The sequence below is a fragment of the Calonectris borealis genome, chromosome 1, assembly GCF_964195595.1.
Source record: "Calonectris borealis chromosome 1, bCalBor7.hap1.2, whole genome shotgun sequence".
NCBI classification, from domain to species: domain Eukaryota; kingdom Metazoa; phylum Chordata; class Aves; order Procellariiformes; family Procellariidae; genus Calonectris; species Calonectris borealis.
Genome location: NC_134312.1, coordinates 61920693 through 61942316, shown reverse-complemented (window position 1 = coordinate 61942316; position 21624 = coordinate 61920693). Strand labels below are relative to the sequence as shown.

At 42.4% G+C, this 21624-nt stretch overlaps 1 protein-coding gene and 1 long non-coding RNA gene across 6 annotated transcripts; one reads left to right on the top strand and one right to left on the bottom strand.

Annotated features, from left to right (window-relative positions):
- NFYB (nuclear transcription factor Y subunit beta) lies at positions 1 to 18453 on the bottom strand. 5 transcript variants are annotated; one of them, XM_075157147.1, is made up of 8 exons: positions 16864 to 17438; positions 14452 to 14536; positions 8614 to 8707; positions 7989 to 8119; positions 5977 to 6174; positions 3824 to 3905; positions 647 to 726; positions 1 to 443 (listed from the first exon to the last, which is right to left on the bottom strand). In XM_075157147.1, exons 3-8 carry the CDS (start codon positions 8705 to 8707, stop codon positions 411 to 413), a joined length of 618 nt encoding a protein of 205 aa, XP_075013248.1. In that variant the 5' UTR covers positions 14452 to 14536; positions 16864 to 17438; the 3' UTR covers positions 1 to 410. The 5 variants fall into 5 exon arrangements, with proteins under 5 accessions (XP_075013248.1, XP_075013229.1, XP_075013239.1 ...); XM_075157128.1 differs by lacking the exons at positions 14452 to 14536; positions 16864 to 17438 and adding exons at positions 9166 to 9344; positions 9438 to 9707; XM_075157138.1 differs by lacking the exons at positions 14452 to 14536; positions 16864 to 17438 and adding an exon at positions 18268 to 18453.
- Positions 18454 to 18500: 47 nt separating this feature from the next.
- LOC142085341 (uncharacterized) lies at positions 18501 to 19743 on the top strand. Its single transcript, XR_012674633.1, has 3 exons — positions 18501 to 18593; positions 18936 to 19098; positions 19226 to 19743. It is a non-coding gene; the product is annotated as an uncharacterized LOC142085341 (long non-coding RNA).
- Positions 19744 to 21624: the final 1881 nt, after the last annotated feature.

Sequence of the window (21624 nt, the reverse complement as noted above, 5' to 3'; positions counted from 1 at the left end):
TGAACTTTACCCTTACAATTTTATTCAAAGGGTAAACATGAATTAACCCAGCTGTTTACCTGAATTACAAAAGTAACATGATTCAATATGAAAATAAGAAACTGTCTACAAATCTCTGACAGTAATAAATTGCAATATACAATGCATACAGGAGTTATACAGAGCAACAAACTCTTGTACAAAACAAAAATACTTTAATACCTTTAAAATCCAATTTTTTTTTTTTTAAATCATCGTGAAAAAGATTTGAGTCGGAACTCACACCTCAATTAGTCAAGCTTCAGGTAGCTACATTACAGCTATTTAATATACAAAGAGATAAATCTCTTCACCAGTCATTAAAACTGCCTCTTCGTTAGAGTTGCACAGCTTTTCTGTCTCATGTTCCCAGATCCCAAGTTTTCTTCAAATCATGAGAACTGAATTTGTTGAACACCGGAGATCTAGAGAAAGAAAATGCAAGCTTACATTCAAATGCACCTTTTCTGAAACTGCATTGCAGCTAGCAGCCTTAAATTGTCACAATGTTGGAATGTCATGACAGCCACCACCAAATAAAATTCATTCTCATCTTTCAGAACAGGGCAGCTCAATTAGCATTTGAATTTTAGCAGCAGAAGGGAGAGAAGGGGACGGGATACAGTACCTGTTGATACGATGTTGTATAGACCATAACATTCTGCTGTTGGCCGTCTGTAGTTATTAAGCCTGCTGGCAACTGGTTAGCTGAAAGAAAGAGCATTTTAAGAAAGTTAGACGGGAACTGCAGGATGCACAGAGCCTTGTTTGATGTGTCTGTCACCATTAAATAACCTTTAATTGTGGTCCACTCCAGGACTATGGAGCCATTCCTCTCCTCACAGCTACCATCCTACACTGCATATAGACACACTTGTTACTGAGTGTTACAAGTAAACAAGTTTATTCCCATCAAGAAGAAACACTTAAGAAACAAAATTCAACTTAATTTTGCATCAGATAATCTAAAAGTAAGACTGCACCTTGTTCTTCCCCTGTACACATCTGAAGGAGAACATACACAGCTGTACACTGCCGAATGGAGTGGCGTTTGCCATCCTGACCACTGAAAAAGCAATCTCCAGAATTCAATATCCTGAGAAACCTGGAGAATTCAGTTTGTTTTGTTTAGACATAAGATTAGCACTTGAGCATACACATGTGCGAGGAACTCAATGAAATCAATACGCTTCCTTATAAAACAGTATCCATCAGGGACTCCGTAATGTGGAAGCCCCATGGAAGGCAGCAGAGATGAACAGAAACAGGCAAAGACAAAAAAAAAGGCACTGCCAGAGCCTGACATTATGCTGGCTGACTTCAGCATGCTCTTCAGGGTATGCACAAGAGCTCTGAATTTCATAGAGGAGAGAGGAGTCCAATGAACGGAGTAAAAAGTACTTCTGAGATTTAGAGAAAAAACACAGGGACTGATGGTCCAAGATAAACCTTTACAATAACATGTATGTTGAGCTCTGCGACATTCAGAGTAGGTATGTTACAATGGCTACTTAGAAGCAAAGCAGCAAAACTCTTAAGTTGTAAGTTAAGTCACTGCAGCATAACATTCTCTGCTAAGAGACAAAGGGGCTTTCTTCTTTCTAAGTATGGCTGTTACTATCTATAAATAAGACATATAAACCATAAAAAAATTCTGAAAAGACAGTAAAATCCTAGCAGCTTTCATTTGAAAGCTGACACTTGGGGGTTTTTAAATTGGGTTTTTGGTTGGGTTGTTTTTTTCCTACCTTCATTGCACTAATTTTCAAATACTTAAGTTGCAAGATAAGAGACGCATTAAGATCATAGTGAGAAGTGGCTCTAGTAAGTCCAAAATTTTACTGTCCTTTGATGCGCATGTTCCACATCCAACACAGTTTAATGCCAAGCCTCTGACCCAGCCCTGGCATTAGGCTAAGACAAAGAGCTAAGGGTTATGCCGCAGGAGCACAGCTATTACTGCTACTCCTGCCATCAGACCATCATTCTGAATAGATCTATAGCTGCCCCTATGGAGAGAAATACCTGCAGCACTTGACACGATCAGTTATTTTACAGTAAAATTTTTTCCTTCTTCTACTACTGCAACATCTCCTTTGCATCCTGCCAAGACTTAGTATTTGCTTCCAAAGTTGCCCTTTTCACCTCATGGCAAATTAAGGTTTATTTCATAGAGCACACTAAGGCTCCCAGGCCTGAGATACTTGAACAAGTGACTAGGAGCAGATCTTCAGCCTTCTGCCATTTAACAGGGACCATATCAAATTTGGGAAGGGGACAGAGGATCCACAGATGTAAGAGGATTCCTTTTTTCTGGTTTCCATTTTCTGGTGGTCATTGTACTCAGGCTAAGCAGAGCATGAGCATCCAGAGGAGAAACTTTTTGTGAATTTGCCTCTTTGCCCATACAAAACAAGATACTGGACTCAGACACAATCAGAAGTTTCCAATTATATATTCTCCCTCACCTCTTGAGCTGCAGTTTAAATGCTTGAAGTGCAAATCAGAATAATATACCAAATAAAGCTTTAGAACAATTTCTATATATTGATTTGACAAGATTCCAAGCTGGACAGACTCCCAACAGCTGCAATCCAGAAACTATTAGCAACATACCCAAGGTAAGTAAGTTGGGTCTATAGTTGGGCTAGTGTCTTACTACTTCTGAACCAGAGCCATTACACATGAGTGAGTGTGGATAGGAGTTTACTATTTGCATTGCCTAATCTTTAATTATAAAATTAAAACAGTCATATTAATAAAAATAAAGCTTTCTGTAAGTCCCCTGCAACATTGAAGCTTAGATTCTTAGTTTCCAGACAGTTTTATGAGCTTATCTTCCAGGCTAGGAAAGACCCAAAGTGTCTGTACTGTTTTATATAGCCAAAGTCATCATACTGGGAGCAAAGTGTGTTTCAGACCCTGAATAGGTCATTTCAGTCTTCAGGCTTTGAATTTTTGCTAGTTCAGTAGTTTACCAGTGATCTTAAATAGGTGGTTTGTCAGATACTTGAAAAACTAAATCTCTTCAGTAGATACGACTAGAGCTGCGCCTCCTAATTGTTGTATCAGCTTCAAGATCACCAGCCCATAACACTTGAAAGCCAAGGTGAAGACTACATGCAAGAATCCAGCATCAAAAAAAACCAACACAAAGTCCCAACGAGTGTTAGGCTTTAATTCACAGTATAAGGAAGAAAAGCTACAGTGAATGCATATGATGCTCCTTGCCCTACACCTTTTAGCTGCCAATCTGTGCATTCTTTTGAATATAAGGAATACTAAGTGTTTTAGAATTATACGAAGATCATGTTCTTCTCTGGCTCATTTCTCAAAGACGAGCTCCTCAAGTCATCAAGCGGAGTTTATTTTACTTTTTCCCCAACAGTCTTGCAAGTAGAACGAATGTGGCCTAAATATGTAGCTACTAGGGGAAAAAGAACAAAAAAAAAAAAAGAAAAAAGTTTGCACCTTTTATTACAACCTGTGTTTAAGTGTAGAGAAAAAATACTGGCACTAATGTATGCATTTAAAAATCTTCCACAGTTGACATTAGCTGTTACTAGAGTGTCATCACGTATCACTACATTACTTCATTCTGACCATAAATTCTACTGACTGGCAGGAGGTTATCTGAGCACAGGTTATCCTCCAGACATCTCAAATGAAAATCTCAATGGATCACAGGTGTAACATGTGGCCAGTCCAAGACGTATTCCTCAAGTAAGAATTCTGATATCTAAAGGAGGTGCTTTTTTCAGAAAAGCCATAGTAATAATACAATAAATTAAGAAGTATTACTTACTAAATGCTTCCTCTGTGAGCTCCTCACTTAGACCGTCTCCAGTTGTAACTGTTCCCCCAATTCCCTTTTCTCCTTTCATTGCCTGGAGGAGGACGGGAGGGGAAGAAAGAAAGAAATGTATTAGATTAGAGTACAGTTGGCTTGAGATTGTTTCAAGACCCCAGGAGCTCTAGCCAAGGTTTGGAACTTGCAGAAGAGTCACTGTGCAGCAGCTGGAGTTTGAAATCTAAGACCTGTAAAACTCTACTGGATTTAAGAACATGCATAGTGCAAGAATATATGAAGGGTGTTTTTCATCTTAGCCATACTCCTCAGAAACAAAAACTTTGCAAACTAGGATTGTGTAGTTCTAAGGAAAGTTTCTACCTTCTGCAGAATGTCGAAGATCTGCAGTAATCCAGAAGCAGCAGTTAAGACCATTTACAAGAAATCACAGAATCTCACAACTACCGAGAATGTGCAACATTTGCTTACCAACCACACGCAAGTGCCATCATCATACAACTATGAGTTGACATTTAAAGCCAGGATATTGGATTTATTTTCCCCCATCACAGACTACAGCCAGAAAGGATATCAGCACAGAAAGCCAAGGCTCCCAGTCATCTGCATGCAGTTTAATAAGTATGAAGTTTGACGCTCTGTGCTACTATGTAAAAACATCTAAGAAAATAATATAGGCATAAAAAGTATTCTCTGCAACTGTTTGATGTAGACTAAATACTAAGCTACAAAACAGAAATATTTCACGATATACGGTACCCTGAAGGCAGAACTAGCTGGAATGGAGGTTTAAAACTGACGAGCAAAACCATCCAATCCATCCATCCATCCAATTAAAACCCAATCCCACTACTCTGCTACCACAGCATATATATCTGCAAAAATGGTCACTTCAGAATGAAAGTAGCAGAGACCCACTTCAGACTTCTCCAGAAGTACTGAAACTAGTTAGGCACTACTTGCATTTTTAATTGAAGCACATACAGCACTTCGACAGCATGTGCAACCGCTACACAGAACTGGAAAAAGATAGCACACAGCAGTACTTAAACTTTTAGATTACGCCTCCTGTTACTTAGTTATCACAGCAAATGACCTTCTGGGAAGTGGAAGCTTCAAGTGCTATCAGCAAAGTACATATCATTAGCGAGTCTGACCCCATTAATTAAAAAACTTAGGTTTACAGAACAAAGAAAGTCTGAAGAGCACCTCTATCTACAGCACTGCCAATTTAGATGTACCTACTTCACCGATGCCAGTAAAACCAAGCAGCCATACCAACAGACAGATCCATATTTAAAAAAAAAAAAATTTGCTTTTGAGTTTTTTTTCCCAGGATTATTTTAACCCTGAACAACTTCTTCATTCAGGACTATGAGGAAGAGAGGTCACTGGATAAAAATACCTTTGATTTGTTTTGTTAAATCTGGTATTCTGAGGTAAAAGAATACCAAAGTAAAGAAGGAAGCAAGCATAATTCTCTTCAGTCTCCAGACAGGAGGCGGGGGAATGGGGGACCAGAACAAAAAACCCAGGCAGAATCAACTTCTTTTTCAAAAAGTTTAAATTGCTGCAAAGAAAAAAAGTCACTTTCTGCTAAAGAAGGGATAAATTAAACTGCTTGGATCACATACCTAGCACGTACTATGTATCAAAAGCAAACTGAGGGACAGGCTAAAAAACAGCTTAAAAAAACCATTGAAGCAGATAACCTTTCATGTGAATCATTATTCCGACAAGAGAAAAACAACTTTTTCTTTTGCAGTTCTGAAGCCCAGACAAACAATAGGCATCAGGCTAGTTCCTCAGAAGATGCAGTCTAGTACAGTTTTATTGATTGAACCCAAAGATCGAAATAAGTATTCTTAATGGGCACCTTTAAAGAACAGAGTGATTTACTACCAGCAATATATTAGAGAATTTATTCAGTTGAAAGCTTGAACTACTTTGAATCAGCAAGTCTAATCAAAATGCTTACTTACTCCTTTTCCTCTTGATATCTTCTGGAATGCTTTTAAACATTACATTAGTCCCTGACAATAGCTGTGAGATACTGTGCAAGTTAGCTATTATACAACTACAATGACAGGGAGCTAAGGATAAACACAACCAGATTAAATAAATGAGGAAATACTGAAGTATATACCAACCTCTCTGAATTTTTGGAGGTATAACTTCAAAGGTTCAACATAGCTATCAAACCCCAAGGTAGACATGGCAAAGAGAATATCCTCTCCATTGATGGTCTTTCTTTTCTCTTGGTGACACCTCTCACTTGCTTCTGACGTTATAAAGCTGATGAATTCACTTACACACTCTTGCACACATTCCTTTGCGTCCTTAGCAATCTTGTAAGGAAAAAGTATAATAAAATGATTAATCAAGACACAAGAAGATTAAAAAAAACCCAAAAGAATACACTAGATAATAAAAAAAAAGTCCCAAAACCTGATGATAATACCCATTTAGGCAACACCTGTATGTGAGGGAACCACTGGATGTCATCACTGCTCTATGTAAGCACAGCTGCAACATGATTTTAACCTAAGTTTTATTATTTCAAGCAGCACAGCCAACTGCCAGGATCTCCTGAAGTCATAACTATGTTCTGTACAAGCTTTTACATATAGATGCATCTCAGTATTGCTTACTTTGTAATGAACAAGAGAAGGCATAGGTAAGCAATGTCATAGCCCACTTCCATCTTCCTTTTAAAAGGCCCAGCAGTTCCAACTCCACTGCAGTATATTCCCACAAATTCAGCAATGACAAGTATTTTTATCCTGACCAGATTCAGGGGCTAGAATATAAGCCTAGCAGCAAGCCTCTCTAATGCTTTAATATTCTGGTATAGATTTTCCAAATGAGAATTCAAATGAAGAAACATATGCCCCTGGCAAGAACGAAGTAAGTAAATCTGATTATGGTTTTCAGCTGGACAAAAGTAATTTACCTGACTTAAAATAACAGCAAGCATTACTCATGATTATTTGGGAAGCTGACAGGAGCCAACTGAAAGATTATAATAATAAAGTTTCTTATTCTTCACATGAGAACCATCTATCTGTATTTAAAAAAAAGTCATGAAGCAGTAACCGTATGTAGAATCTTCACTAGTTTCTCTGATATTTTCAGACATGTAGGGCGAGATTTTTCAGAAGTAGTCATCAGCCAGCAGCTTCCCCTGCAGTTTTTCACAAAAACCTCCCTGATTTTTCAAGATAGCTTGACATCCCATATGCTAAATTCTTGAGAAAAATCTCATCTTGATCACTAAAAATTTATGACAATATGGACTAGTGAAGAGATTTTCGCAGCAAAGACATAAATGTAACACCCAAATCTCCAGAAAGCCCTGAACACTATAAAGTACAAGCAGATGCAAGGAAATTATGTCTTGCTTCTATTTAGAGTGATCGCAAAAAAAAAAGAAAAAAAAAGAAATCAGCTTTAGCTAGAGGAAATTTTACTGGGGCAGGAATTGTAGTGGAATACAATAAAGAAACAGGAATACAATAAAGAAACAACATACAATAAAGAAAGTAATAGGAGCCCTGCAAAGGTTTCAGATAAACAGGTAGAATGGTCAAACACTTATACAATCACCAGTTCAGCAGAATGGATTAAAAAGTCTATTCTTAGAAGTAAGAAATAAGGTCATTTTGGCATTTGGACATGTAAAGATTCGGGCAATGGAAGACTAACCAGGATGAGGAATGGATTTTTATTTCATCCAAAATGGTTCACTTATTCCAAATTTTATAATAAAATATAATAATATAATATCTATAAAAATATAATAAAAGCAGATTAAATTTCATAAGGGGGAATCACATAGAAAATATTCTTAATGATACCGGATTGTCACCAAGTCTTACCCGTTACAACAATTTCAGAGAACACATCTTAGAAAAAGAAAGCTCCTGAAAGCCCTACGAAAAGCACTGTTGTGGATACTCTAATTACAGCAGTTACTAAAAGCTTTCAGAAATCTAAAAAAAATGGACTTGGTCTCAATCACCTCCTGCTTAGTGGTTTTTTTGTTTTGTTTTTTAAAGGCTTTTCTCCCATAAACCAGGATCATTTGGAAAAAATATACTGTTCACTCAGAGGAAGGAATAAAATTCATTAAAACCCTTTCTTTACCCGACAAGGGTATTACCTTTCCTGTTTGGGGTATGGCATTTTTCATTATCCTTGCCACATTTGCAATTGGAAGATATATATCTTGTTCTCTAAAACTCTCTTTTGAGCCATTTGTATCTTCGTGATCATTCATGCTGTCCTCTGTGTCTAATGAAATAAAGAAAAGTTAACAGAAATTGAATTTGATAGACAGCTGGCAATAATTAAGTCAAGTTTAAAATCTTACCCTGAAGGATGAAGAACTTTTGAAAGCCCAGTGTATTAACATTGTAGAAATAATTAAAACAATAGACGTAACACCAGTGTACCTTTATGGGTGTTCAATATCATCTTATATTACGCACAGAAATGTATGTGGCTGCTGAACACCAAGCATTCTTAATGTCATGTCAAAATACAAATTGTTTCCTACAACATCAATTTTTTTGTCATCACCCCGAAGGACTCAGTGTCAACCTTGAAAAATCCAACCCCCACCTCCAGACTGCAGAAAATATGCTTTACACAGCGAGGCAATATGAATACAAACAATTGCAAATTCTTAGCTTGAGAGAAGACAGCAGAGAATATACAAGAACTGGAAGGAAACAGATATATACACACACACACACAGAAATGGTATTTACTGTAACATTTCTTACCATCATGAGGTTGTATCACATAGTGACTGCCACCAATGTAATCTCCAGCAATTCCTAACTGAGAAGCATCCGTTGTGGAGCTATCACCATCCATCTATAACCAGAAGAAGGAAACCTTTCAGGTATGTTTGTTATACTGTTATACTGATGAAAAACAGCACTTTAATCAACTTAGAACTATGAGATCACAAAGTACAAACATTTCGTCATTTGAGAACAGTATCCCCTCTCTCGTTATTGAGCTTTATTGACAGTGGAAATAGTGAAACTGTTTTGTGAAGCTTCCCCAAAAATTCAGCCGGAGGCACAGGCCGTGCACAAAAACTTTTGGTTCATGCAGCACATATATAGCAACCTTGTGTCATTCCCATGAGTCTGACCAGAAAAGGCCAAGGCACCTGTTTCTCTGAACAACCGTCAAAACCCAACACCAGCCCACGGCTCACTGAACACTTTGCCTACAACTATTACACAGAGTGCATCCCTCACTCACCATTACCCTCCACCCAAACAACTTTTGTCAAGCCCACTGACAACTTCTCCTAGCCAGACCTCAGGACCAGTTCTGCATCCTCATCCTCCCTGAGGCAGGAGTCGCTCCTAGGTGCCTTCCGAGTCGTGTTTTCCTTTGCTTTCCCTGGTCCTGCCCCGCCTCGCTCCTCTGGGCATCCTTCAGTGCTCCTCTCACAATGTTCTTATGCGGTGGCCAACAAGAAGCCTTCTCCTTGGGGCTTTAGAGACAGGGTGCAGTTTAATAGGTAATTTCAATGCCAGGAGAAAGAAAGAAGCCAGAAGAGCCAGCGCTTCCCTCCCTGGCCAGGGACCTTTGTCCCGGGAGGCACCGACCACGTTTCAGCTGGAGGAGTCTGGGAGAAGCCTGCCCTTCCTGCCCTCCCCCTTCCAACGGGGACAAAACTACTGAATTCATCAGCAGCCATTTGCTGGTAAGTCTCAACGTTTGCTAGAAAATCTACTTTGTGAACAAGTAAATAGGTCTCACGGTGCTGCTCCAAAGGGAGGCTGTGGCCCAGAGACTCCTCAGCAGCCGGCAGCCTCACTGCTGGGAGACATCCCGTGTATCGCACTTCCTCGTTCTGCAGAGGCGAAAGAGGTGAAGACGCCTCCTACGTCCCGTGGAAGTTCGCACCTCTTTAGTGAGGACTTGCCACAACAGCAACCCAACACATCGCTGCCTTTTGCACCCACATTTTACCACCGTACACAACACGCAGATATACATGCATTCTTGCAATAGCAAATGCTCCAGCCCGTCTAACCTGTTACCGTATTACATTTTGCCTTTTTACAGGAATAACGAATTTCCTTGAACACTATCATCAGGTGCTCAGTGGAAAGCTCAGACCTATATAGAAACATGGCAGACAACAGTTTCGCTATTTTAGCAGTGCCAAACCTAAGTTCAAATTCAAGTCTCCAGCTTTTTAAGACTTTTGGACAATTTTGACTTTTTTCCAGTTGCAGGTGTCTTGAAAATTAGTATAGTAAAAAAAAACTTTTGCAGAACATTTAGCTCCCATGCTTCCAAAATGTCTTTTTTTTTTTCCCCCAGGTAAGGTTGTATTTTTGCAGTCGTGTGCTTTAATAAGGCTTCTTTTGCAGAGAGGAAACAATGCAAAAATTAGGGAGGGAGAAGGGATTCCCAGGACATGCAAACTCTTTCAACACTGGCACACAAATCCAAAGATTTTTTAACACATTTAGATGCACAGCACCAGATTTGCCTTTGCCCCATATTTTCTTGGCTATGTTTAACATCAAACAGCTGTGTAAGCATTTGCTTATTTACCTGTTTGCTAGAAAATTAGCTCTTCCGTTCCCATTCTACACTTCACGCAGTTCCTTCTCTGGATCAGCACTTCCCATCCTTCCCTCTTCCCACCCCAGCTGTTTCTGACCCGAGTAGCCGGCCTCACTGACAAGATGCACACACAGCCCCACAGGAGGCAGAACCCGGCTCGATTCACTCACTGACCTACACCAGCTGTGCAGGTACCCTGGTGTCTTTGGAAAACAATCTCTGCCCCAAAGGGTTGTGTGGTCATTGCCGGTGAGACCATGCAGCTCACTTCTTTCCAGAACCATTAACCTGAAGAGGGAGAGGGAGGCAGAAGCAATCTTGTGCTATTTTTATACCTACCCAGAAAGATGAGCAATTTAACCTGTCTCTACTCTGCACTCTGCCTGTGGCCACAGGGCTGGGTTTCCTTTCAAACCTTTAGGCAACATCCAGTGCCACGCTTGGCCACAGGCGCACACGTAACCCGACCGCCGCTCGCAACCAAAGCAATGCTACAAATAGCTGGATGTAGCCTTAGGAGCTGTTTAAGAGGAAAAACAACTCTTCCATCTCTTCTTCGTGGTATAGAATATTACACACACACTGCTTTTTTAAAATCACTTCTGGTCCCTTTTGATGGGCTTTTGTAAAATAGTTTCACTTCTTACACATCAGCTCTGCCCAAAGGAAGGGCAGCACTTTAAGCATTAGCCTTCCACGTGCCAACTTTCACATAAATTCGCTTTGTCTGCATTTTGCAGACTCTTTGTTGGGAGATTTAACTTTGCTTTTCAATTTTCCAAAGGGTCTGCAGATTGCTTACTCAGCTCGCTGTAATGACAATGCAAGGATACCACAATCCTGCACATCAAGATCACCAAAACTGACATCACCCATCATTAAGAGAGTTGTGTCTCTCTTTTCCTTCCGCAATTTGAAGCAATTAATGTTCTGCAGTCTGGTAAATCCCAAAACTAAGTTAGGATTTTCTGGCAGTCTTGTTCTCAGTTTCGGCTCTCTGATACCTACTAGAATTTAACACAGAATTAGGGTCTCAACAAACTTTAAGCATTAAGTTTACTCAGCCCAGTACTATTTTAAATGCCTTGATGTTTCTTCCTCTCTCCTTTTTCAGTCTTCTAGGAAACATATCTTCTAAAATGTTTCCTTCTTTCAGGACTGCAATATTCTTCAAATTTCTGCAGTGATGTGGTAATTCACTTGTTTCTGCTCACCCCTCCTGCAGGCTACCCCATCTGAATCTTTATTGCCAAGACCCAGCATTTAAGAAACCATCTTGCTTTCGTTAGCCCAGCTCACCTTCAAAAGACAATTCCTGCCTCAATCTCTTTTAAACCATTGCTGCATCTGTAAACAGTTTTGGCTGTATTAGACCAATGCATCCTCCAGGTACTATCTTTGCTTTTATTCTTTTCTGTGTGCACATTTCCATATCTACTTACAGTATATATTATTCCACAATTAGCGAGAATTTGAGTGGAAGCTTATCAACATTATGAATCTAAAACAGTGATTAGCAAAATTGACAGGAAAAGGCTTGCAAAAGAAAAAGGCAGATCTGTCTCAGACAAAGAAAACAGGCACTGACAGCTTAACATCAACTGAAATTACTTCTGTGGGTATTACTCTAAAAGATTTTTAGCTGCGAGGACAACTTTGGGACAGGGGATTATGGACAGCGTTAACACCCTTCTGCATAATGCTTAGCATAACCAGGTCCTAATCCGGGATCACAGGATAATTCAGGTTGGAAGGGGCCTCAGGAGGTCTCTAGTCCAACCCCTGCTCAAAGCAGGGTCAGCTCCGAGCTCGGAGCAGGTCGCTCAGGACTTTATACAGCCACGTCTTGAAGACCTCTACGGACGGAGCCTGCTGAGCCACCCTGCAAGCCTCTTCCACCGCTTGGCTGGCCTTGCGGTGAGAAAAGGAGCAGCATCTCTACACACTACTTCAACCCAAGTAAGTTTGATGAAAGAATTTCAGTCAGATTTAATTTTGTCATTTAATTCAAATCTTAATCTATGCATCTGAATATAGCAACTGTAATTAATATACCATCTAGTCACACTACTAGTATTTCTTTGAGCCCAATGGATGACACAAACATGACCCTGCTGAAAAGTGTGGCCACCACTATCCTAGTTACCTCATAATGAACACAGTTACACGTTCAAGTATTATGGTTTTAATTTCAAAGGTTCAAAACTCAAGTCAATCACCACATATCTGCTCAGCACAAGGGCTGTAATACATACAACACAATACAATGCTCAGAACATGAGAAAACACTACTCTCAATACAGTTGCTAACTAATCCCCTCTTTTAAACAAACAAAAAAAACCCTCGAAAAACAAAAACACGAAACAAACTAAACTTTCAATGTCCCTGATGTTACTCTAAAAAGCCAGCAGTCCAATGTAGCATAGAAACAACACCCTGCCTACAGTAACTGCAGTCACCAGTTGACTAAAAGGACAACAGTTCTTAAGCTGGCACGTTTAGTAAGAAGAGCTACTTCTTTGGATGGAAGTAGATGCTAAATTTCATAAACAGGCAGAATCCTGGAAGATCTAATCCTAAAAGGTCCAGATGGGCAAATACTCTCCTCTGAGATTTTGCTTTAACCCCTGGAGCTGTTACAACTTTCTCTAAAGAAAAGTACCTATCTGCAGATTATATATCCCATTCGCATGGCAGTTTCAATGCAGACATTGCAATGGCTCTTAATACAAGGCAGTGCCTCCTACACCTGTGCAGCTACCGAATTGCACGAATTCCACCATGTTGGTCTAGCAGCGTGTAGTGGACACATCTGCAAGAAGCACTTATTGCATGTTGTACATTACCCTTAGCCTTTAGCGCTAAGAAAACACTAAAGCTTCTCCATGCATACACATTGGCTGAACCAAGGCTAAAAGCTAAGCATATCAGAAGCGACAACATGTCAGTCTCTAAAGTGACCATGCCACCATCTGATTTTTATCAACAGCAAGAGAGAGAAACCAAGTAAGTACCAGACACTCAACCCAAATATTCAGTGATACACTGCAAAAAGCATCTGAATACTGAGCAGCAGCACAAAGTTTTCTGGTGGTGGCTTCCTGTTTGTTTGGGGTTTTTTAAACTCTAATGAAAACGAATATTACTAGGAAGATACAAATTAATGGATACAGGGAAATTAACCTGAGAAATTTCAGATCAATGGCATCAAAGAAAACTCAATTATAAGCTGCAAGTGAATGAACATACAGGTTTACACTGACATCTGGTAGAAAATTTTCTGGAGGATGCTTAAAAAAAAAGCTCCTGTCAGCTGCCCACAACTCAGACTGTTCCTATACTGCATTAATAAAACCTCAGTATCTCAAAGTACATCTTGCATCCTGTTTAATCTTAAGAGCTCTCTTAAGAGAGCAGTATCAGTGGCTCAGCTAAATGATAACTAAAGAAGAATACAAGCCCAGACCCGTTAGCACTGAGGAGAGGAAGGGCCTAAAACTTAAAGCAGCATAAAAGGCAAAAACAGAATCAAAGAAACAAGATTTTATCTTCAGACTGGGGAAGTTACCTGGCAATGATTTGCAAAACTGGTCTCTTGAGGGGAAACCAAAGGCCTCTTGTGATTTAAGTACTTCACATGGTATTTTTCCACCCTGTCTCCCAAAATTACTACTCTACAAGAGGAACTGCAGAATATGATATGAAATGAACTGAAGCACTTCGTACACTTTCCACGCAGTTGTCCCTGCCACAGAAGCAGGACAGAAATGATAACTAAAGCTGTAGGCAGTAACCACATCAGTCACCATAGATTAATTTTGCCACCACACCTTATCACAAGAGATGTAAAGCTGTAAAGCAGTACATAACAGAGACAACAAAGTTTTGAGCTTTCTGCATCCTCACTTGCTGCTCCTAAACAGAAATACCGAAAGAATTTTAAATTGAAAATACAATTTTAATTTCCTTTTATTTTTCAATGACTTCTGGGGAACCTAATTTCCCACTGAATTCTCACCTGGCAGCAAAGCAGTGTCTCCTGCAGCAAGAAACACCAGCTGGTAAATGCATTCACAGGACATCATTCCAGCAGATCCACAAAACTGTAAAGTTAAAACCCCTTAGCACGTGCCTAGAACACAAACAGATCCTGCACTGTCTCTCTCCATCTCAGGCTCCTCTAATCTCTCACATTCAGTGTTTTCCCCCACAGCACAATAACATTAGGAGAAGCAGAGTGATGCTGAGAGGACCTGGCAGTGTCACTAAGGCTCGTTAGCATCTAGGCTGTACCAGGCTCCTTCCCCTGGACCACAGGGAGGAAACCTTTCCCTTATGAAATCCAAACAGGGCCTTTTCACCCTTCCACCTTCCCCCTCCACGTACCAGTATTATCAACTTTATGGCACATCTTACGAGCCCTGATGTCACCGGCCACAAGTCCCCTCCACATAGATCCAGCTGTGCTAGAGTATGTGGTGGCTCCTTACTAGGCTGGCTGTTTACAAGCATGGTTAGCTGCAATATACATGGGTGGACTACTAGTATATACACGTTTACATCAAGTAGGAGTGGATCAGTGATACGGAGCAAGCAGGAGAAACTGAGTTTCCATACCTCCTCTTTTTTAGCAGTAGAAGAGAGAAGCTGGAAGGAAAAAACTGAAATGAACAGAGGAACAGAGGCAGTTCTATTGCTATTGCAGAAGCTGGAAGAGGGCACCAGTGCTGAACAGACTGCACCAGCACCTCCTTCCTCCTGCAACACTGACTGAAAGCCCCATATTACCTTTCCATATTAAGTTTTTGATGCTTTTCTAGCATTTTTTTGTGAAAAACTAAGCTTATCTGTTTATTAAAGCCGCAATCTATAAATCCTGCCTTTGTGTTGTATAAGTTTGGTAATATTTGTAAGTTTTCCCTTCATTGCAGTAGCACGTCAAGTGTGCCAATAAGCTTATTCCTCTCAAGCAATAGGGCAAGTAAGAGATTTACAAAGCTAGTTCAGGACAGGTCAGTATTTTCAGTCAAAATTATCAAATTTGCTGACCCTTCCTTTTATTCTACCGATTTACACGTTGTTTAGTATGCGTATATATAGACTCATGTTTTGCACTTTTTACAAGCATCCTGCCACTAAAACATCAATGTCCACATACCATGTTTCTCTAAAGTCCTATTGCAAGTAGTACGCAGTACTGAAAAGTCAAGTTTCTTTCTAAGTAAAATTTTAAAGGTGAAGTGACATTAGAGATTTGCATTTGAAAGCACTAAAGGAAGAGCCTTGCAAGCCGTTTTTAAATGTTGACAAAACAAGGCATCTGACTTTAAAAGTTTCATAGTATTTCACATTTCATATCCTCACAGTCTCTTGAACCATCTTCTTCACTCAATTTCTGTACACTGTCTCCCTTCATGTAATTATTACCACAAATAAGAGGTTATCTATTAAACTTTGAATTGCTGTAATTGTCAAATATTAAAGTCTAAAAAGGAACATCCAGTATTCTTGACTTCTTTCAAATATAATTTCATGGCTGTAAATGCTAACAGCCAAGACCATACATAATCACCCGCTCAATGCAGAGCACAAGCACCTCACACAGACCTCATAAATAATGATTCAGACTAAACCATCTTGGGTCTCCCAGAGAATTACAGATGGATCCTCCCTTAACATTATAACTGTCATGCCATAGGCCACATAAGCAAAGGGAAAAAAAAAGTAATCACTAAGCTTATTGCTTAAGAACACTATGCTAATGATTATGCATAAACACCGTTTCTCCATTCCTGCGTCAATTAAAACCAGACTGTGAATAACGTCCAAAGTGGCTCCTTCTATTTTGCTTCTCACTACTATTTTGCCTGAGCTGCTTTTGAGTAAGCTGCAATATTTTTTTTTTAATTGACAATAACTTCCATCTATCAGCAAGATAAGCAAAGGTTACTACCTGTAAGAGAGCCCACTCAAGGGATGAAATCCGTATTTCTATGTCCCTCACTGCCTAGGAATGTTTGGGTCATTGTTATCAATTATTTTGCCCTCCCAAAAGCAATCCAAGCACACTAGGTAGCTTTTACATGACAGTTCTCTGCAGAACAAAATCTTTTTGGTTAAGCCTCGAAGAAATCGGTAAAGTTAGAAGTTGACTGGTTTTCTATTGCTGCAGTATTGCAGCAGCACCTAAGAAGGTTTCTTTAACCAGTGTACCTTAACAGCTGCAGAAACATTACTAGAACACATTAATTTTTTTTATTTTCCAATCTGATTGTCTGTGAACAACCTACACAATACTCTTCAGTATCACCAACTATGTAATTTCTGGATGGAGCAGTGGCTGGCACACACAGGTATGCCCAAGAACACTTGCTGAACACGTAACAGTTGTGTAGACATTGAAAATGACAGAGTTCTGTCTCTCTCCTACCTGCCATGTGTTATGGGATAAGCCATCAATGCTGTTCGGCTGTGCCAGCCGATCGATCTCACTTCCTGACTTCACGCCCTTCAATGATGCAACAGCTGCCAGCGGAGGGGCACGAGGGGGAAAACCACAAATAGCCTCAAAGCCTTCCTTACACCTAGCTCACATCTTTTCAATAGATACCTCATCTATCGCGATTCCTTGTTTTCAAGTCGAACAAGACAATGCATCCCCAGTTATTTAGAAACTTTATTGTTATCACCTCGGCTGCGATTTCCGTGCTGAACGTGGCAGCCTCCCGTTCCTGTGGGGAGGAGAGGCCGCACACCTGTGCCTGCCCGCTGGCTGGCACCTTTTTGCCGGAGCCCACCTGCAGACCACTGCCCGTTATTCCCTCCCCGAAGCGCCGTGCCCAGACCCGGCTGCCCGCACGGTCACCCGGGTACTCTCACCACATCCCGGGGCCTCGCCCTACGCTCCTCATCCCTGCAAAACGCCGCTAGACCTTCAAGGAAATTTCCGTCTCAACAACAACGGCGACGGGGACCGGGAGGCCGGGCCGCTCTCGCCCCGCTGCCCGGCTCCCGGCACGGCGAAGGGCCGTGGGCGTGGTGGGGGCCCGCCAGAAGCGCGGCGGGGCCCCGGCCCCTCGCTCCCGCGGGGAGGGGAGGGGGCTCAGCGGGCTGCGGCGCTGGCCGGGCAAAAACAAAAGAGAGCGGAGCCCCCTCCGCCCGCGCACGGCGAGGCGCGGCCGCCACAAAGCCGCCCCCCCCACCCGCCATGCCGCCGCCGGGAAGAGGGGCCCTGGGGCAGACCGAGCGCGGCCGGCGAGCCGGGAGGGAAATCGCCACCGGAGGGTGGCGACGGCCGGCAGGCCGGCCCGGCGGAAGGCCGTGCGCTTCGCGGGTGCCTCGCCGCGACCTCAGCGGGCGGTGAGGGGTGTCGGGAGCCCCGCCTGCCCGCGCACCGGCGGCCGCGGCCCGGGCCGGCCCGCGGCGGACACGGCCGCGGGGCAACCGCGCTCCCGTCTCCGCCTCTTAACACCCCCCCCCGCGCCCCGCCTAGGCCACAAAATGGAGCCGGGGCGGGGTGGGGGGGCACCTCCTCGCGCCCAGCCCCGCGGAGAAAGGGGGACACCGGCGGGGGCAAACGCCCCGCCACCCCTGCCAAGACCCCCCGCCCCCGCCGCCTCCCTCCCCGCCCGCGCCGCCACCGCCTCCCCGCCCCGCCCGCTCCGCTCCCCCGGCCGCGCGGCCCCCGGTCGCACAAAGAGGCGAGCGGCCGGTGGCGGGGCCCGGGGGCTGCCGCCCCCCACTTCCTGGTCCCCGCGGCGGCGGCGCGGCGGCAGCGCCGGGGCCCGGGGAGGGAGACGGACATTTCATTCGAGCCTGTAGTGGAACCGGTTACCAATCATTGGCCGGAGCCAGGCACAAACCTCCAGTGCGGCCCTGGTTGGCTCCCTCCGCAAATCGGCTGTTTGGTTGGACAGAAAATGGCTGCGAAGGAACCAGTCCCAGCGCGGAGCCCCGCTTCCCGCAGCCGGGCTGCCCTCCCTCCGCGCCGCCTCCCCGCCACGCGCGCCGGCTCTTCCCCTCAGCGCGCTCCCTCCCGCCGCCGCCCTGCCCCGGGCCCTGCCCGCCTCCTTTATGCGGACGGAGGCGCCTGGGCTGGGGGGCCGCCGGGCCCGCCTCCCCCGCGCCGAGGGGCGAAGGGGGCCCCGCGGCTGGGCTGAGGTAAAACCGCCTGTCGGGGTGCGTCTCCAGGCTCCCGGCCTGCCAGGGAGGGCTGTCCCCCGCAAAAGAGTTCTCGGCCGTGGGGTGCGGGGCTGTTCGTGTTCGTGTACTGGGGTCGCTGCCCAGGCGCAGCTCGTCCCCGGGGCTGTGGTGAAGGAAACCCTGGGAGGAGGGGAGCGGGGGAGAGAGTGGCCTTCCCGGCTGTGTCCCGCTGGCCTTGTCCCCGTCCTCTGCCCGATCACTGCAGCGGCAGGGGTCTGCTGTCAGTAGGGCGGGCACCGGTTTTATAGAGGCTCAGAGGTTCCTCAGCTCTATTCAAAGCTGCCTTACATCTGCGTCTAGGTTCATCGGTTGAGAGAAAAACATGTTACCTCCTCCAGTGACTTCCTAGGTCTCACATAGACTGAGAAAGAAGAGGCTGATGAGGAAGAGGAGGTCGATGAAGGAGGATGGTGGCCCATGGGACCTAGGTCCCAACCAACCATTGGGTGGAACAAAACCTTGGGTGAGAGGATCTGCAGTTCTGTGTTGCCCCTTCCCTCTACAGAAATAAAATCTCACTGCAAACCTGAAAGGATGGTTTCCCCCTGGTGATACAGGGCCTAAGGAGCACATTTTCTTTCCACTTTTAGGCTTTGTTCTGAAGAAATATGGACTGCTGGGTGAAGATGATAGTTGGACTGACTTCTCCACTGAGATTTATAAACCTCTCTTATGAAGAGTTTATATGAAACACTTCATAATCCACCCATCTTGCCATTCACTAGAATTGGAGAGGGATATTTTTTCCAGGTGAAGGCAGCCAAAGACATTCCACACATCTGCCATCAACACGTGTATGTGCAATCTCCACAATGGAGGTAACAAGAATAATTTTGTTTTGTGCAGTTCTTAATAACTTATAGTCATTCTTCGTTACTTGAGGGTCTTAAGTATTTTACCTAAACGGGTATGAAAGTCATGTCTTGCAATGGCCTCTGCTAGCATTCTTCTTCTGGTTAATACCTGATAAATACAGTACATTCCTCTCCTTGCTTTCTTCTGGCATTTGGATTTAAACAAAGCAAAACTCAATAAACCGTACACATTTCCACTTGGTTTCATATAACATTAGTTTCATATGTTTCGAAATAAAGATTCAGATTCACTCAAAATGTCCATGTATTTGGGTTGTTTTGAGTTTAAACTGAAACATCAAATGAGACAAATTTTGCATGTCCTCAGGTTTTTACTGCAAATGCTATATGCAGTTTGATTCTGCCTCCTGGGTACTGTGAGCTGTAGTTAGTTATTTTTTTGAAAATGCCTGGAAGATGTAAAGTAACGTAAGCACGTTCACTAACTCTGGGACCTTAGGGAATGCATTTTCCCCTTTATCTATTTTATAGCTTGTGTTCACTAAATATAATACCATGACAATACACTATTCATCTTGCTGTGCCGTTTTAAGATCTTTGGATGGATTCTCTCATCTCAGCCTAGAATTTCACAAGTGAGGAGAAAGATGAATGCTGACCAGTGTGCAGGTTTTTCAGGGCACAGAGCGGACAATGCCCTTTTTTTGAGAAGCTAGTCAATATTTTGAATCTTTCCTTGAAAGCATGGCCCTCAAATCTTTCTACTGCACATTTTTCAAACTTGAAACAAAAATATTAATTGTTTGTCCTGTGGCATTTTTGCTGGCATTTATCAGTGTTGTATTGATGGAAAAAACTAATTACCCACTTACTTTACTCAACACTTTTCTTTAGGATAGCATAGTGGGAACAAGTATTCACTGTTACTGGTGACAGAACAGCACTTAGTGGTTAAACTTGTCAGCCAACTGAAGCCAGGGAATCCAAGCCAGCATTCCCCTTTACATACATTTTATCTTGTGTTCCTCCATTAGTAACAATTTCTGTCACACTTTTATCATGCAGTCTTTAATTGGTTTCTTATTTTATTCATATGCTAAGTACATTCTCAAGCTCCATATATTTGCAGCGCCATGTGTTCTACTCACACCATATATCCTGAAAAGGTGTATTTCAACATGTCTGATCTGCATCTTACCTCTGTACAATATCAGGGGTGTCTTGTGAACGTTGATAAATCATCTAGTGTAATGCTTGTTGCTTTGTTATCTAGCTGCTTATCAGTTACAGTCTCAAATTCCCCATCATGTAATTTAGATTTTATATTCTCCAGGTTCGTATATAATTTCTCCAGTCTGCAGTGTGTTCCTCATATTCTGTACCCAATCTACCTCTCCTTTTAGATCAGCTCAAATTCTGTCTATACAAAAAGAGGGGAAGAATGTTCAAAAGCAGATGGAGTTAACTGCAGTAAGATGTAAGAGAGTTTTGTGAGGTTGTGATCTATGTGGTGAGGTTGTCATTTTGTGTCTGAAATTTTCAGTAAGGAAATCAAAATCTTCAGATATCTTCTGTTCTACTTAGTAGGTGTTAGCTAAGAAAGCTGTCAAAGGTGAGCAAGTATGCTTCTTTAAACCAGAAGAGATATGTCAGCCTGCTCGAAAATGTGCCTTGCCTGTGATCTGGACTCTGTAATTTGGAAAAGTATGTGTTTGAAATAAGAAATTACAATTTTTGTAGAAAAAATTGTATGTAGTACAATATGTAGCATTGGATGTAGTAGGGGGTTCATCTGACATTCACCAGAGTTCTCATTACTGTGAAATTCTGAGTGTAACAGACGGGAAGTAGGTCTGTTGTCAGACTATGAACTCCATAGTGCTTCAGGAATTTATTTTCATTATTAACGGTGATCTTTCTAATGCTCATTGTCTCTTTTTGTGTAGATTAGAGCATTCTTATTTGTATTAGACAATCCTAATTAAAAGATACTTGGAAGATGCTACAGAGCCAGGCAATGCTATGTGAAAAAAGATTGAATGCGAAAATCCAGAAGAAATTATCTACAGGTAATTAACCAAGTCACAGTAGGATGAGATCAGATGGAATTAATTGAAGTTCAGGACATTTTTTATTTTTCCAAGGATCAGTAGCTCTCAGTTGTGTTGAAAAAT

What these genes read in the sequence shown, in the direction of transcription:
- NFYB (XM_075157138.1), bottom strand. Translation starts at nt 8,707, where the DNA reads ATGGATGGTGATAGCTCCACAACGGATGCTTCTCAGTTAGGAATTGCT. An exon ending in GCTCACAGAGGAAGCATTTA is followed by an intron (nt 727 to 3,823) that starts GTAAGTAATACT and finishes TCTTTCTTTCAG; the next exon opens with CTAACCAGTTGCCAGCAGGC. An exon ending in ATACAACATCGTATCAACAG is followed by an intron (nt 444 to 646) that starts GTACTGTATCCC and finishes TTCTTTCTCTAG; the next exon opens with ATCTCCGGTGTTCAACAAAT.